We start from the raw sequence: 17632 nt of genomic DNA, 5'->3' as shown, positions 1-17632 counted from the left end.
CTTTTTTTCCTGGTGTTGTTCCTATTGCTGCAGCGCAGTGTAGCCTTATGGAAATACTTTGGAACAACAGCAACTAGATGCTCAAATTCCACATGACGAAGCTATTGTAAATGAAGATGAGGTTGAAACTCAAGATGATGATCAAGTGAAATCTCAGCAGGAAGTGGCATTAAGGAGATCTACTAGATAGAAAAGATCAGCCATTCCTGATGACTATATTGTTTATGCACTTGAGCATGAAAGTGACTTGAGCATTGATAAATATCCAGTCTCATTTAACCAAGCCATACAGGATAATAATTCTCCTTGAGAATTATTTTGGTTTTGGTGGCTCATTCTGTTCTTGAGCTCCACCAAATGGTTGTTAAAATTGTCTTTCTGAATGGTAAATTAAAAGAGGAAGTATACATGGATTAGTCGCAAGGCTTCATGGCCACAGGAAAGGAAAATATGGTATGTAGATTGAAGATGTCGATCTATGGATTAAAACATGCTTCTAGACAATGGTACTTGAAATTGTCATTTGGTTTGGTAGAGATCACTGTTGATCGGTGTATCCACATAAAGGTTTAATGGAAGCAAGTTTGTAATCCTAGTATTACATGTTGACGACATTCTTCTTGCTGCTAATAATAAAAGGGATGTTGCGTGATGTTAAGGAATATCTTTCTAAGAACTTTGAAATGAAAGATATGGGTGAGACTTCATATGTGATTGGAATAAGAAATATTCTGTGATAGATCACATGGGATTTTAGGTTTATCCTAGAAGACTCACATTAACAAAGTTTTAGAAAGATATAAACTGGAAAACTGCAAAAGAGGGTCCTGTGATACTTACAAGGCACTAAGGACCACATGCTCACCTATAAAAGGAACGAATAACCTGGAGGTTATAGGTTATTCGGATTCAGACTATGCCAGATGTTTGGATACTTGAAAATCCACATTCGAATATATTTTTCCACTTGCTCGTGGAGCAATATCTTGGATGAGTGTGAAGGAGCCTGTCATTGTTACTTCCACTATAAAGACAGAATTTGTAGCATGCTTTGAGGCTACAATTCAATAATCATGGCTGCGTAATTTCATTTATGGTTTGGGCATTGTCGACACTATAGCCAAACCATTGAGGATTCATTGTGATAATACGGCAGCTATGTTCTTCTCAAAGAACGACAGATATACTAGTGGTGCCAAGCACATGGATTTGAAATTTCTGTCTGTTAAGAGAAGGTACAAAATCAAAAGAGTATCAATAATGCACATTGGCACCGATCTTATGATCACGGATCCGTTGACTAAGGGATTGGCGCCCATGACCTTCATTGGGCATGTTGGAAGGATGGGCATACTGGTAAAGTCCTTGTATAACGGTTAACTCTGCCATACATGTATGGATTTATGTTTGATAGCACATCAGGTTGATGATACTCTTAGATATCTATTCAGGTTTGATTTTGTTATGGTAGATGTTGATCACTTATTTATGCATAATTCAGAAGTGATAACAATGGTCTTGTTTAAGACATAAGGAATAAGGTACTTTCGATTTCACCTTATTATTATGGTTCGAATTCTTATTAATTATGATACATGGAAGGGAGCGTGACGCTATGTCAGGCCTGTAACCGCAATGATTCGGTTAATAAAGTTCGATAAGGTGGTGACTTTTACATTTTCATATTAAGTGAGCTCAAATTAAGGATTGAAAATTGTAAAGTCACGCATATATGAATCAAGTGGGAGATTGTTAGAAATAATTTATTCCTAACGTTGATTCATATAATTAAGGTGTCATGCTCATATGAATCAGTGGGAGACTGTTAGAAATAATTATTTCCTAACAATGATTTATATAATAAAGGTTCTAATTCCATAAGGTACTCACGTTGATGATTAGTGATGTGTAAAGACGGAATTACTGGGTGAAATTCCTTCCCTCTCATTCTGTTAAAATTTAAGTTTATAAAGGTTAAAAGATGTATAATGGATAAGGTTATGGGTTTCACAATCCTAAAGGGATTTCTATTACTAAAGGAGGTCACATTCCTAAAGGGATTTCTATTCCTAAAGGAGGTTCCCCATTCTCTTGAAAGAGGGTTTCTCATCACATCTATAAATACCCAGGAAAACTCTAGGAATCTTAACGTTTTTCAAATCTCTAAGTTTTCTAGTCTCCGTATCATCAGGAGGTGAATAAGGTATACGGATCAGAGAGGTGAAGCATTATATTCTTGATTCATTCAATTTAGAGATTACATTTTCAATGGAACCAAGTAAGTCCTATCTTTCCTATTTAATTAAAAGTCTATGATCATGAATATTGTTTAGTTGATTGATTTGATTTACATGCAATCATTGTTAATTGTGCTTCCGCATTTAAGTTATAGCGTATAAAGGATTATTTAACACTTGCAGTCGGCTTATAGCAAATAGAGTCAAACATAAAAATTTTTTCCCAGATATCAAATTAAAAATTTTTATGGTTGGCCGTACTTTGGTTGTTGAAAGTTCCACGCCAAAAAAGAAGAATTTTTGGTGGCTGCGAAGAATTCGTCAACTCGTAGTTTTGCTTGCTTGTTTCTCTCCGAAACACATCAATTGAAAGACTATATATACCGCTGCATAGTGCTCTTCACTCTGCAAGTTCGCCACGTCTATTTCTGAAACCCAGAAAAACCAGAGATTCAGGAGGGCGCGTGATGCTAAAGTCCATTCTCCTCTGAATTTTTTGTGTGGACAGTCTCCTCTGTTTCAGCCGGTCTTGGATTTGCTATCGCCGTCTTGTTTTGGTACTTTGTGGTTTCTTTCTGGATGCCGGTCGCTCTTGACGCTAATCTCTCCAGTGGCCATGGTGCATGCCCGGTGGTTGGCGTGAGTCTCGGTGACAATGGGCCGCAAGAAGCTGGATTGGCGTGAATAGAGGTGCTGACTTTTGCCAATCAAATGCCCAACTCAAATCCCTTTTAGATTGCATGCAAGATGAATGGTGGACTGTGGGCAAACAAAACAAAAGGTAGAGTTTTCTTATTGGTGGGTGTGGGTGGTGCCCAATAGTCTACATGCATAGCATTGGAACAAACAAAGAGCAGACAGTCTACATGCACAGTGTTGGAAAAAACAAAGATTAAAAATTGCAGAGTTCATAAATTTTTAGAGTGTAATTTCACATTGTAAAAATGTTTAGGCCAAATTGTAATTTGTATAAGTTATAGGCTTATACTTAGAAAATTGTAATAGGAAAATATATGTATTTTAAGTCCGATTGAGTTGGTATTTTCACCACGGACACTTTAAGTCCGGTCGGGTTGGCCTTGCCATCACCGGCATTGTTAAGCCCGGGAAAAGTCGCGGCATCAAGCCCTACTCAGTATGCAATTCTGGTCTCTGGACCCGCAAGGACAATGGCCCGACCTACTGACCGCAATGTTGCATAAACTTTATTCCAGTTCTCTAACCAATGACGACCAGAATGTCGCGTAAACTTTATTCCGGTTCTCTAACCGATGACGACCACAATGTCGCGTAAACTTTATTCCGGTTCTTTAACCAATGACGTCCGCAATGTCGCGTAAACTTAATTCCGATCCTCTAGCCGATGACGACCGTAATGTCGCATAAAATTTAAGCTTCGGTTCAATACCGATGATGCCACAAACCTGAGCATACGACCGCAATGTCGCGTATACTTTAAGTTCCGGTTCAGTATCGATAAGGGCCCAAACTCGATCTACTAACCTTAGTGTCGAAAAGCTTTATGTCTCGATTCCATATGATGTATGGATTAGTCGTGTGCTATGTCTGGTTAGGTTGGCCTCTCCACCACCGACATTGTAAGTTCGGTTAGGTCGGCATTGCCACCACCGACCCAGTCAGCCCGAGATCATATCTCGGCTTTAAGCCCTACGAGGTAGACAGTTGAACCCGCGAGGTCGGACTTCCCACCCCAAGTAAAACCAATCTCTTGATTGGTAAAGATTGATCACCTGATCACGCTAAAAATCTGATTGCTTGATCGGTAGCATGCAAATCCTCTATCATGTTAGAGGTTCGATCTCTTGATCGGAAAATTTAGATCTTGTAAATTCTCAAAGTCCTACAAGCTAGGCAAATCGACCATCGACGCTATGAGTATGGTCCAGTGCATTGGCGTCATGAGCTCGACCTTGTCATTTCCCGATCGCAATCAAACTGAAAAAGCAAACTCGAGAAGCTATAATCGTATCTACTCTCTTATGCTACCGATTCTCGCAACTAAGGGAGTAAGGGGCTACACAATTTCAATGTTAAATGTTCATTGTAACACCCCCTAAAAACAAGCTATTTAAAAGCCTTAAACATGCAGATAACTGAGCTAAACAACAAACACAGCGGAAGACTGAAAGATAACTAGATAAACTTAAATCCAAAACACGGGGTGTTATGCCACGTTCACCAAAAGGATAAACGCTACGGCAATATCTGCAATGTTTACATCTAAATCCATAGTCTCAAAGGGCTACAACTAAACTGGCACACAGGCCACAAAACAAGAGGGAGAAGCTACACTAGCATGCACTCGACCGCGCACTCGTCTAGACATCACCTGAAAGAACACAATAAAACATGGGACGACGCCCGGTCAGCGAATAATGCTGGTAACCCACCAATACATGTGAAATAACATACATAGATAAGGTATAAGTTGTAAAGCCATTTTCGAAACGGAATACATATATATAAGTACAAAACCAAGAGCAATAGTCAACACAAGACTCAACACTCTCAACAAGGATACGGGAACACATCCCAAAACCACAAAGGATAACCACAACACAAAGGATAAAGACAAGACCGATGGAAACACATGCCTTTGTGACTACACACGTCACAAGAAGAGAACTCACAACAACGGCTACACAAGCCCTCGTGACATCACTCATCACGAGTTGATATGCCTTCCTTATGCCCGGTTCCAACCTTATGGCTACCCCCAACCTTATATCTAGCTAGTTCCAACCTTTACCTCTGGACCCCTGTACACCAAGTCCAACCTTATTCCTCCGAGGACCGTCGTCCCCTCTCCAACAGATCTCCAACAGAACCACCGATTTCATAGTACACGAGGGTACCGATCACACACACGGTAACACATGCCACCCAAGAATCACGTGAACCTTACACAAAGGTCACAACTCCATAATCACGTCACGGCTACCACGAGGACCGCTGCAATACCTTGGTGACTAGTGTCCCATACCACTAATCGTGCAATCCAGGTAAAGCCACACACACATCACATCACAACAGGAATCAATCAACGGATCACAACGAAGATATGAAACCATACTCAATCAAGGAATGGATCACAGTCCAACAACAACGACGATGAATAACACAAGTTATCATCAACCAATAGGAAGGTACAAACAACGCACACGCTAGCATTTAAACACCGAACTAGCATGCTTATCAAACGGGTAAACCAAAGATAGTTCCAAAGAACACTCAAGACTCATAACGGTTCAACGAATCACAATGTTGAACACTTAGCACGATTCACGACACCAAAACCTACATGGGATTCTACCCACGAGTAGTGCCCCGCCAGTGGTTCCGCCCGCGGGAACACACTCCCACAAGCCTAGTACCCGCGGGTGGTGCCCCGCCCGCCGTTCCGCCCGCTGGTACACGTCCTGTACCAAAACAATCCCTTCGGGGATTTTCAACACCAAGCTCAAATTCAAGTCCAAAACATGCCAAATCTCACCAAATACAACAAAATGACTTGAATCAAAGGAATAGCCAAGCAATGGCATACAAGAACCCTTAACACAAGCTCTAGATATACATTTTCACAAGATAATGCATAAACACTCACTTTTCATAGCAAAAACACATGTAGAATCCAAGAAATCACATATAGGCAAGGTTGCAAAACACGCTAGGCGCCGCCGATTTTTTGAATTTTTTTTTTTAAATTAAAAATTGTAAAATTTTAATACCTATATATCTAAAATGTTTAAAACTTAAAAGTCTTAAAACTTAAAAGTTAAAACTATTTAAAAGTGTAAATTATATAATGTATAGTAATATAGTATAGTACTAATGTACTATAGTTAAATAAGTTAATTATTTTTATTCATTTAATCCATATTCCATGTTCCTATACTCCTATTACTCTATTAGACTATTAGTCCACAACTCCATAGTCCAAACTTCATAGTTCATACATTCATACATTGAAATATTGAATCATTGATATTTGAATAATTTGATACAAATCATACAATCATACATTCATAGTTTCATACTACACACTTCATAGTTCATACATTCATACTTCAAGTCATCAAATTTAAAATAGTTCATAGACCATAGTTCATACATTAATACTTCATGAGTTCAAGTCATCAAATTTCAAACAAAGACACAAAGTACATGACAATTAAACACTAACAACATATCAAATATTCAAATGCAAGTATTCAACTTTCAAGGTGTTGTTCTTCCACTTGCCCATCTATCACTTGATTTTCATCATCTTCAAACTCAACCACCACATATTCTTCTTCTTCACTTTCGGATTCAAAGTTCTCTTCTTCAAGCTCCCTCAATCTAGAACTCCGTCGTGGTCTTAATGCGTCATCACCTTCCTCATTAGTAGCCACTTCATCTTCACCAACAACCTCAACTTCATCCTCAACAATCCAATCTTGTGCGAAGGTTGCATCACTACCAAGTAATATTTCAACATTTTGCTCTTTTTTCCTTTTGTTCATCAAGTTTGCATTGAATTGCACAAAGACTAGATTGTTTAGGTGATTAGATTCCAACCTATTTCTTTTCTTTGTATGTATCTACAAATATGCAAAACAAATGTCAAATATATCATTCCATCAAAAATAAAATACTAAAATAGAAAAGAAGTAAATAACTTAAGTAAAGATTTAAGTATTTAACTAACCCCTTCAAATGTACTCCAATTCCTTTCACAACCCGATGAACTTGAAGTAAGAGATAGAATTTTTATCACAATTGTTTGCAAGTTTGGAGTTGTCCCACCATAAGTTGACCACCACATTGCTACATCAAAATTGTATAAACAATATTAAGTATAAAAAATCAAAATATATAAAATTTTAATTTAAAATTCAAAACTAGTATGTAACTCATTTACCCGGATCATATCGCTCATTATTTGTCTCACATCCTTTGACCGCAAGTGTCTTCCCAAATACACCATCTTTCCTCTTGTAAATGGGAAATTCATCATTCAATACCTTGTTTTGCATTTCTAAATCGTCATGGTAATATGTTTCAAGAAACTCAATACATCCAAGAGAAACATTAACATCCAAATGAAGTCGAGGATCCTTAAAATGATAATAAGGATTCAACATGAAAGCCATCAAATGAAGAGGAGAATCTAGCCTATTGCTCATTTTTTCTTCGACTATCTTAATAATAGGCTCATAGTTTCTTACCACTTCATTGAATGCCTTCTTAATGTCCTCTTTGTCTTGCATAAGCTCACCATAAACAAATCCCATTGAAGGTTTCTTATCTTGATCAACAATACGAAGCACCTTCACCAACGGTGCAAAAACATTCAAGCATAATGTAACCCCTTGCCAAAATGAAGTATTCGTGACAGTAGCATAGGAAGCTTTCCCTTTAACTGTGTTGGAAAACTTACATTCCTCCCATTCATTGCTACTAAACATAGCCTTTAATTCAATTTTCTTAGCAAGTAAACTCTGCAAAGTTAGAAATGCAGAAGCAAACCTAGTCACACCTGGCCTAATTATGTCACGTTTCTTTGTATAGGTTCTCATCATTGCCAATGTTTTGTGGTGTGCATAGATAAAGATAGTTAAGCTCTTTGCTTGATCAAGAACTTTTTTGAACCGGGGTAAACCTGCAAAGGATTCAAGTATGAAGTATGAACAATTACAAGATTTAAAGTTAAAGAATAAAGATTAAAGAATAAAGATTTAAAGATTGAAAGGTACCTGCAATGCTTTCAAGCATTAAATTAATGGAATGAGTTGCACAACATGTCCAAAATAGCCGTGGCCTCTTCTCCTTCAACAATTTAGCCGCTCCCATGTTGTTTGCGGCATTATCTATGACAATTTGTACAACATTGTTCTCTCCAACTTGTTCAATCCCATGCTCCACATATTCAAATATAAACTGACTTGTGTGTGCCTCACTTGAACATTCTTTAGAAGATAGAAAAACAGTGCCTAATCTTGAATTTACACACAAGTTCATGACGCTTCTTCTCTTCCTATCTGTCCATGCGTCAGTCATAATTGAGCAGCCATTTTGTTTCCACAACGCCTCATGTTCCTTCAAACTGTCCTTGACGCGATCAACCCCTTTTTTCAAATATGTTTCACTCAGTTCATATCTATTTGGTGTCTGCGCTCCCGGACCGAATTGACCAGCAGCTTCAATCATCAACTTGAAGCTATCTTTCTCAAGAACATGAAATGGAACAGCTGCTTCATACGCCCATCTACATATGTACTCTTTCACTCGGTTCACCCTCTCCTTGTCAAATGCCTCAATTATACGTTGTTGCGCTGGGCCCCTTCTTGAACTCAAAGAAATTTCAGGATTGATTTGGTTAGCAAGCTTATCCATAGGGCCAATTGGACGAGGTGGCCTCATTTGTTCAGACTCTTGCAACTCATCAACATCAATACTATTTGTAGGCGTATTACTCAAACTCTCATGCGAACCAATGTTTACCTCCGCTCTTATATTAAGTTCTTCAGCTCTCTTGTTCTTTTTTTTTTTGTTCTTCGCCATAATGAGAGCATCTCTACATTTTATTTGATCTTCTTTTGAAGCTATGGGGCATTTGCTAACATTCCCTGAAATACCGGCAATATGCTCTTTGATCCGATAAACCCCACCAGACATTACTTTCTTGCACAATAGACATTTAATCTTGTCCAATGACTTAGTAGGATCATTAAGTACCCCATAGTCCCAACCTACATCATTGGACTTTCTTTTTATTGTAGTTGACGTTATAGATGGTTGAGAAGATCCAACACTTTGAGTTTGATTTGGTGGTTGAGAAATATCATCACTTCCCAATTCCATTTCCTAATTAATAATAGTATAATACTTAATACTTAGCAAATTAGCAATTGAATAACAATATAGGCATATAGCAATTGAATAACAAATTAGCAATTGAATAGCAATATAGGCATATAGCAATTGAATAGCAAATTAGCAAATTAGCAATTGAATAGCAATATAGGCATATAGCAATTGAATAGCAAATTAGCAATATAGCAATTGAATAGCAATATAGCAATTGAAAATTATTAATTATATAAATATATAACTATATAACTATATAAAATTATAAATTATAAAGATTAAAACAGTAAAATACTAAAATAGGGCTTTAGGCTTACCTGGAGTGGGATTGTGAGAGGCTGTGTGGCGCTGTGTGGCGGCGTACGGCGGTAGGCGGAGGCGGCCGGTGGAGGCGGGAGCGGTGTGCGGCGATCGTGCGCGTGGGTGTGCGGACTGCGGAGGCCGGAGGTCTGAATAGCTGCAAGGGTTTCTCCGTTTCTGGTCTTCAATGAAGTCTGTAGTAGAATCGCGATTTAAATTGCGTTTTTTTTTTTTTTTTTTTTGGGTTAATCGCCAAAACGACGTCGTTTTGGCGATTAACCCAAAAAAAAAAATAAAAAAAAAATAAACTGGGGTTCGGCCGGCTAGGCGGCCTGCCGCGGAGATGGCCGATTACGGCCTTCTTCGCGGCGGCGCAATGGCGCCTAGCGCCTATGCGCGATTTTTGCAACATTGCATATAGGTAAGCAAAATAGGTTTTGTAGAGCATGGGTTACCTCTTGTAGACCAAAGACTTCACTTTACACCTCAACAAGCTCCTCTCAAGGCTCACCTTCCAAACCCACTTCAAGAACATACCAAAAGATCATAAAGATCCTATCTTTAAGAAAAGACACCTTAGATAAAACCAAAAACACAAGATGAACTTAGATCTTACCGTCCTAGATGCCCAAATATAAGAAAGTTTGAATCTTGGAAGCAACTCTTGATGTTTTGGCAAGGTTCCAACTTGGCTTGGAAGAAAAGCTACTCACCTTTTTCGAGAGAAGGTGGAGCTAGATTTTTAGAAAAGTGTAAGGAGAGAATGAAGGTGGTCAACTAGGTTAGGTTATAATACCAACAACAAGTGAAAGGTCAAGAATACCCTTACTAACATTTAGGAAGTGTAAGGAACAAGGGAACTCCTTACAAAGCTCAATGTACAACTTTGACTTTGGGGTTGACTAGTCAATTACTAGTCCCCAACTATTAAATTTCAAGAATTTAAGGAATTAAATTACAAATTGAAATAGGATTAATTACTCAATTAATCCCTTAATTGAATTTGGATTTCGGGGTGTCACATTCATAATGAATGCATTGAACATTCACGAATTGCATTATTTAGATTCTTTTAGTTTCAGAGTACACAATAATTTCATTAATTACAATTTTAGAACTCAACGTTTACAATTTTACAACTTGATTGTAGTATATTTTTAATCAAAGAAATACCTGGAGTATCAGGTTATCGATCCACAGGGAAGTGGTTATATTAAGCACTAGTTACTAATCTATTCTTATGAAGCTAATCCTAACGGTGATAATGGATGTTTGCATAAAATAATTAAAATAAAACAAAGCAGCAGTTCTGTGAAACAGTAGAGAGAAGATGAGATTCCTGGGTTTCAAGTATTTAATCACCTAGTGCCAAATCTATGGTTTATATTAAATCTGGGTTCATACGAGTGTGAGGATGCAAAGTGGTATAGAGCTGCTCCCGCAGTCCCTAACACTAGTGAATCTCTACTCCCGTGGTATAAACACCCAATAAAACAAGAACATGCTTCATAATAAATCCCTAACTACTACTATCTCCCGATGCGCAATAATCAAGAATTAAATTCCCTAACAAAATTACCATTTCTCAAGGTGCAACAGTTAGGTGCAATTGTGTGTGCCCTAAATTATGCCCAACTCTCATTGTGACACAAAGATTGTAACACCCCCGATTTCACCATATTTTTAAAACTTAATTGCAAGAGATACGCAAACTAATCATCTATTAAACATAAAGTAGAAGCAAGTATAATCGGGAGTATTATGCCACATCTTACAATACTAAAGATGCACAGGCGGGAAAACTAAACAATAAAAGCAAGTCAATAAGAGTCAAGGCACACAGGCCGCTCAAAAGGCTCACAGGCCATAAAAAACAAACGTCTAGACAAGGTGACTAACTATCTAACTACTTCCCGACTGAGGTCTCACACTACCAGCTGGTTTCGGGCTTGCTGAAGTCTTCCTCTAGGCACGCACTCAAAGGACCGGTGACCTTTCTTACCACAAGCAAAGCACTCTACCGGCTTCCCATGACAGTCCATGCCGGGGTGGCCACTTCCACACTTCTCGCAAACGGAGCGCCTTCCCTTAACCTTGTTGTTCCGGATTGGTTGAGGAGTCTTATCACTCTTAGAGTTGTTCCTTTAAAGGCTTCGAGATGGTTCGGCAGCGGTAACTGAGAAACTCATAACCACATCCGCAACACTTGTTTCAAAACTCCTCTTACGGCTCTCCTGGATTCCTTTCTGAACTTGCTGCACCCGGTAGAGGTCGGCTGCACAAAGGTAGGCCTCATTGAGAGTCTTGGGCTTTGACACAGTCAAGGCTTTCCTAGCCTCGAAGTTGAGTCCGGCCACAAACTTCTCAACTTTACTCTCCTCGGTAGGTACCAAAACAGAGGCGAAACGGGCTAACTCCAAAAACTTCTTATGGTACTCCATTACCGACATGGATACTTGCTTAAGGTGGAGAAACTCCTCGTACTTTTCCGCCTTGACATGAGCAGGATAGAACCTGTAACACCCCAGATTTTCAAGATATTTAAAACTCACAAAATAAAGGTGAAATCTCATTAAATCCCAAAACATAAAACAAGAGTGCGGGGTGCTATGCCACAACTGAGCTAGAGAACTCAGGTGCACAGGCTAACTAACTAATATCCTCAATAATGTAAATGCATAAACATGGCATGCAGGCCGAAAGGGAAACTATCTACTTCTACGTTCCAAGTTCTAGCGCGCTCCAGTGACTTATTCTTCAGTGCCTGAAAGCCAAATATATCTGTTCAGCGAGAGATGCTGGTAACCCACTCCAACGCGTTGAAATACAATACATATATATACATATATACATAGTTATATGAAAAGTCATTTTGCAGCATGAAGATATATCCTACGAGACTCTAGTTTTTAAATCAGGGAACCGACTCGACAGATAAGGGTACACACAATCAATAGTCATAATCAAGCATAGACAATTCTCACATAGGGAACAGTTATAGATAAGCAAAACCAACGATCACAATTAAGCATTACTAGTAAGAGTCCTATGGTCACGTTTCCATAACAGTCACACCATCAATTCTTCTCATCTCATCACATAGCACACTTTGTTGGCGCCACAGGACCAATCGCATGCCCATATATGAGGGTCAGCGCATATAGCTCTGACACGGCCCCGCAGCACCCTGCCCCGTCTCACATTACGGAGGAGCCGATCGCAACCGACTAATGAACCGCAGTTCTATATAATATTTATATACCTGACCGGTCTCTACCAGCCTGGTTAACAGTTGGGATGGTTCTCAGCCCATCCGACTGCCCGTATAGTGGAACTTAGTCCTATATAATATTTATATACCTGACCGGTCTTTACCAGCCTGGTTAACAGCCGGTATGGTTCTCAGCCCATCCGACTGCCCGTATAGCCCGATTGATCTCAACCAATCGGGGTAACATGCACACATAACACATAGCAAGCACATGCAACCCATATTAACACATTGGGAAGGGGAAAACGTATAACGAAACCTATGCGTGGTCATCCACAACTAGGAATACTCCTAAGGGGTTCATACTTCTTATACCTAGGTCAACGGGATAACAATTCAACTAGCATGCAATATATAAGACTCATACAACCTACGAACGGTACCCGAAATATCAAACTAGACATAGGCACGATAGACGGAGCCCGTTGGCACACCACGGGGGTCGGGGAAACATCAAACGGGGAAGCCGAAATCCCGAGGTAGGGTGTAAACCAGCGGGTAGCCGGTGGGTGAGTGTTCACCCGCCGGCGGCAACTGTTCCGGGCAGCGGGTACCCGGCGGCCCGCTGCCGGTGATGCCCAAATAGGCCGCGGGTAGGTGGCGGGTCCCCTACCCCCACCTACGCCCCACTGACTCTTTTCATCACAAAACGCCCCGGGAACCTTCGTGGAACCCGGAACCATGCTTAGACACTTCCGAACGCAATTGATAACACACATAGACAATTAACGGATCAACATCAAGAAACAAACGGCACATAACCTATCATGCTTTTCTAAACATAATAAACACCCAATCATGCGAAATCCCACCCAATATACCAAGAATAATACCATACGAATTCCATGATATAACCTAGGGTTCTAATTATTTTTAATCAACAAGAACACAATTCATCTTCCCGAATCAAGATTCGGTAGGAATATCACATAACTATCAAGAGCCTCATATAATCATTAAGAACATCAAGATCACCATGTAATTATCAAGAACATCATTTTAATCATCAAGAACGCCATAAATATCAAGAACCCATCATCGTCAAGATCATCAAGAACATCAATGGAATCATAAGACCAAGTATCAATATAACGAATCATCAACATACAATAATATGGGGGATCCTAAGGGGGAATCATAACTATGAAAATAGGTTTTGTTGAGACATGGGTTACCTCTTAGCCTTAATTAATTCCTCGGCTATGAAGGGTCTTTCTTTAAGCTTTCTTGCTTTCTTGATTTCTTCTAGGGGGATTCTTGGAGCTCTTTGGGGTGGTGGGCGTTGTTCTTGTGGTGGGGGGTTTCTAGGTGCCTCTTAAGTCCCCTATTTATATATTTAGAAGTCCTAGTTAGGAACTAATATTATGGGCTTGCTAATTCTATTTCTTTTGGGACTAAGGATTGGGTTTAGGGATAAGGGCCCGAGGACTATGGTGGGCCTTCCTAATTAATTATTGTGATTTAATTCTTTCTTTTGGGTAATTGATTAAATGATTTAATTGATCTTAGGGGTCGTAACACGGGGTGTTACACTCTCCCCCCTTATCGGGAAGCTTCGTCCCCGAAGCTTGGTCCTTGCCGAGTGACTTTCTCTTAGTTACCTGGTGTGAAAAGTTCGGGGTAGCGTTCCCTCATTGTGTCTTTGAGCTCCCACGTTGCTTCCTCGGTCCCATGGTTGGTCTAGAGGACTTTCACCATTTCTATGGCTTAGCGACGGGTGTTTCTTGTCTTGGTGTCCAGGATCCTCACGGGTCTTTCTTGGTATACTAGTGACTCGTCGAGGCTCACGACCTCGGGTTGAAGCACGTGGCTCGGGTTGTGTACATATTTCTTTAGCTGGGATATGTGGAATACGTTGTGTACTCGTTCTAGTTCAACGGGTAGGGCGAGGCGATAGGCTAGGTTCCCAACTTTTTCTATGATTTCATAGGGGCCGATAAATCGAGGGCTGAGCTTTCCTTTCCTTCCGAATCTCATCACCCCTCGTGTGGGCGAGATTCTCAACCAGACCTTGTCCCCGGTGTTGAACTCGACTTGTTTCCTCTTTAGGTCGGCATAGGACTTCTGGCGGTCCTGGGCAGCCTTCATCCTCTCCCGGATGTGCTTGACCTTGGTGATTGTATCTTGTAGGTGTTGGGGCCCTAGTGTTATTGGGTTAACCATGTCTTCCCAACATAAGGGGGTTCTGCATTTTTGTCCGTATAGAGCTTCGTAGGGTGCCATACGAATGCTTAGTTTTAGTTGTGTCCCCAAGGCTAATTGCAGTGATTTCCAGAATTGTGAGAGGAACCTGGAGTCTCTATCGGATACGATGTTTCGGGGAACTCCGTGATACTTCACTACTCGGCTCAAGTAGGCTTGGGCTAGTTGTGTCATTGTCCACGTTTCCTTCATGGCAATGAATCGCGCTGTTTTGGTTAGTCGGTCCACTATGACCCAAATCTTATCCTTGTCGGTCTTCGTTGGGGGTAGTCCTCCGACGAAATCCATGGATATGGAATCCCACTTTCCTTGTGGTATCTCATGGGGTTGTACGAGTCCATTGGGCTTGCATCGTTCGGCCTTCAGCCTTTGGCAATTCAGACACCTGGCCACGAAATCCGCGATTTCCTTTTTCATGTTGGGCCACCAAAACGACCTTTTTACATCTTGGTATAGCTTGTCACCCCCTGGGTGAACTGAGTATGGGGAGTTGTGTCCTTCCTCCAAGATTTGTTGTTTCAAGTGGGGGTGCGTTGAGGGCACGCACCACCTACCTTGGTAACGGAGACTGCCGTCTTCGTGTATTTTGAAGGGTCCTTCCTTCCCCTGGGTTAGGTCGAGGCGGATTTTATCTAGTTCCGGATCCTGCTGTTGCCCTATTTTGATTTCCTCGAAGAGCGTAGGTACGACTCGTGTGTTGAACAAGTGGATGTCGGGGTGGTTTTGACCTTGTTTTATTATTTCCAAATTCAGTCTTTGGAAGTCCCTGTACAGTTGGTCCGGTAGGATCCAAGTGGTGTTGAGGGAGTGGTTAGTCTTCCTGCTTAGGGCATCCGCCACCACGTTAGCTTTTCCGTCATGGTATTGGATGTCCAGGTCGTAATCCTTTATGAGTTCTAACCACCTCCGTTGTCTCATGTTTAGGTCTTTCTGGGTGAAGATGTACTTTAGGCTCTTATGGTCCGTGTACATCTTGCATTGCACCCCGTATAAGTAATGCCTCCAAATTTTTAGTGCGAACACGATGGCGGCTAGCTCGAGGTCGTGGGTGGGGTAGTTTTCTTCGTGGGTTTTGAGCTGCCTGGATGCGTAGGCTATTACTCGGCCTTTTTTCTTTAGCACGCACCCCAATCCCTTCTTGGATGCGTCACTGAAGACCTCGAATCCTTCCTCCCCGGAGGGGATGGCGAGTACGGGTGCCGTGGTTAACTTATCCTTCAATTCTTGAAAGGCCGAGACGCAGTCGTTGTCCCATTGGAAGGGGGTTTCCTTTTTCATGAGTTTGTTGAGGGGTTGGGCTATCCTGGTGAAGTCGGGTACAAACCTCCTGTAGTAGCCCGCCAAGCCTAGGAAGCTTCGGACTTCGGTGAGTGAGCTCGGTGTGGTCCATTCTTTAACGGCACGGATTTTGGCGGTGTCCACCTTAATCCCTTCCTTGGTTATCACGGGACCCAGGAAGGCCACACTGTCTTTCCAAAATTCGCATTTAGAGAACTTGGCGTATAGTTGGTGCTCTCTTAGAGTTTGCAGGGTTATGCGGAGGTGTCTTTCATGTTCTTCCTTGTTTCGGGAGTAGACTAGGATGTCGTCAATGAATACAATGACGAAGTCATCCAAGTGGGGTCGGAATACTTGGTTAATGAGGTCCATGAATATGGCAGGCGCGTTGGTGAGTCCGAAGGGCATTATGGTGAATTCGTAGTGACCGTAACGTGTCCGGAAAGCTGTTTTCTAAATGTCCGGTTTGGCCACCTGTATTTGGTGATACCCGGATCTTAGATCAATCTTTGAAAATACCCCTGCCCCTTTAAGTTGGTCGAACAAGTCGTCGATTCGGGGAAGGGGGTACTTATTCTTTATCGTGACTTGGTTAAGTTCCCTGTAGTCGATGCATAGGCGCATGCTCCCATCCTTCTTTTTAGCAAACAACACTGGCGCTCCCCATGGGGAGGTGCTAGGACGGATGTAGCCCTTGTCTAGCAATTCTTGCAGTTGCGTCTTCAGTTCCTTCATTTCTTTTGGTGCTAACTGGTAGGGAGGTTTAGAAATTGGGGCAGCGCCCGGTACGAGATCTATGGTGATCTCGACTTCTCCGGCTGGGGGCGCCCCGGGGATTTCGTCCGGGAAGACGTCGGTGAATTCGTTTACCACTGGAATGGTTTGTGGTTCGGGGGTTTTGGTGCTGAGGTCCTCGACCGAACATATGAAGGCCTCGCTTCCCTTGTTTAGGTATTTCTTCATTTTTATCATGTTCACCACTTTGATCCCGGCTTCCCGGTGGGTCCCATGATATGATACCCTCTTACCGTTTGGTCCCCGTAGGACCACTTTTTGTTCTCCGCATAGGATTTGTGCTTGGTATTTCCCTAGCCAATCCATGCCCAAAATCACCTGTACCCCATCCAGTTTGAATCAGATTAAGTTGCTGGGAAATTCCACCCCTTGTATGGTGATCATTATATTTTCGTATATGCGGTCGCATCCTAGGATTTCGCCGGAGGCCACTTTGACCTGGAGTCGGACCTTGGTGCTGGTGTTGAGGCCGAGTTGAGTGGCAAACTCGGTTGCTATAAACGAGTTGGTAGCCCCCGAGTCAAATAACACTGTGGCGGGGGTGGCGTGTACTAGGAAGGTTCCGGAGACTATGTTGCTATCCCCAATTTTGGCTTTGCTTAGAGTAAGGATTCTTCCTTGAGTGGTTGGCGCTGTGACTTGGCGAGGTGAGGCGGCCCTGGGGTTTTTAAGGCCG

The 17632-nt window shown here is 41.4% G+C and overlaps 1 protein-coding gene across 1 annotated transcript; it reads right to left on the bottom strand.

Moving 5' to 3' along the window:
* Positions 1-6469: 6469 nt before the first annotated feature.
* LOC109166984 lies at positions 6470-9104 on the bottom strand. The gene is made up of 5 exons (XM_019315884.1): positions 7997-9104; positions 7469-7902; positions 7162-7357; positions 6949-7067; positions 6470-6841 (listed from the first exon to the last, which is right to left on the bottom strand). Exons 1-5 carry the CDS (start codon positions 9102-9104, stop codon positions 6470-6472), a joined length of 2229 nt encoding a protein of 742 aa, XP_019171429.1.
* Between the last annotated feature and the right edge of the window lie 8528 nt (positions 9105-17632).

This window comes from Ipomoea nil, unplaced genomic scaffold, assembly GCF_001879475.1.
Source record: "Ipomoea nil cultivar Tokyo-kokei standard unplaced genomic scaffold, Asagao_1.1 scaffold3142, whole genome shotgun sequence".
In the NCBI taxonomy this organism is placed as follows: Eukaryota; Viridiplantae; Streptophyta; class Magnoliopsida; order Solanales; family Convolvulaceae; genus Ipomoea; species Ipomoea nil.
The sequence above is the reverse complement of the archived record's forward strand: the minus strand, read 5'-3'. Positions and strand labels throughout refer to the sequence as shown.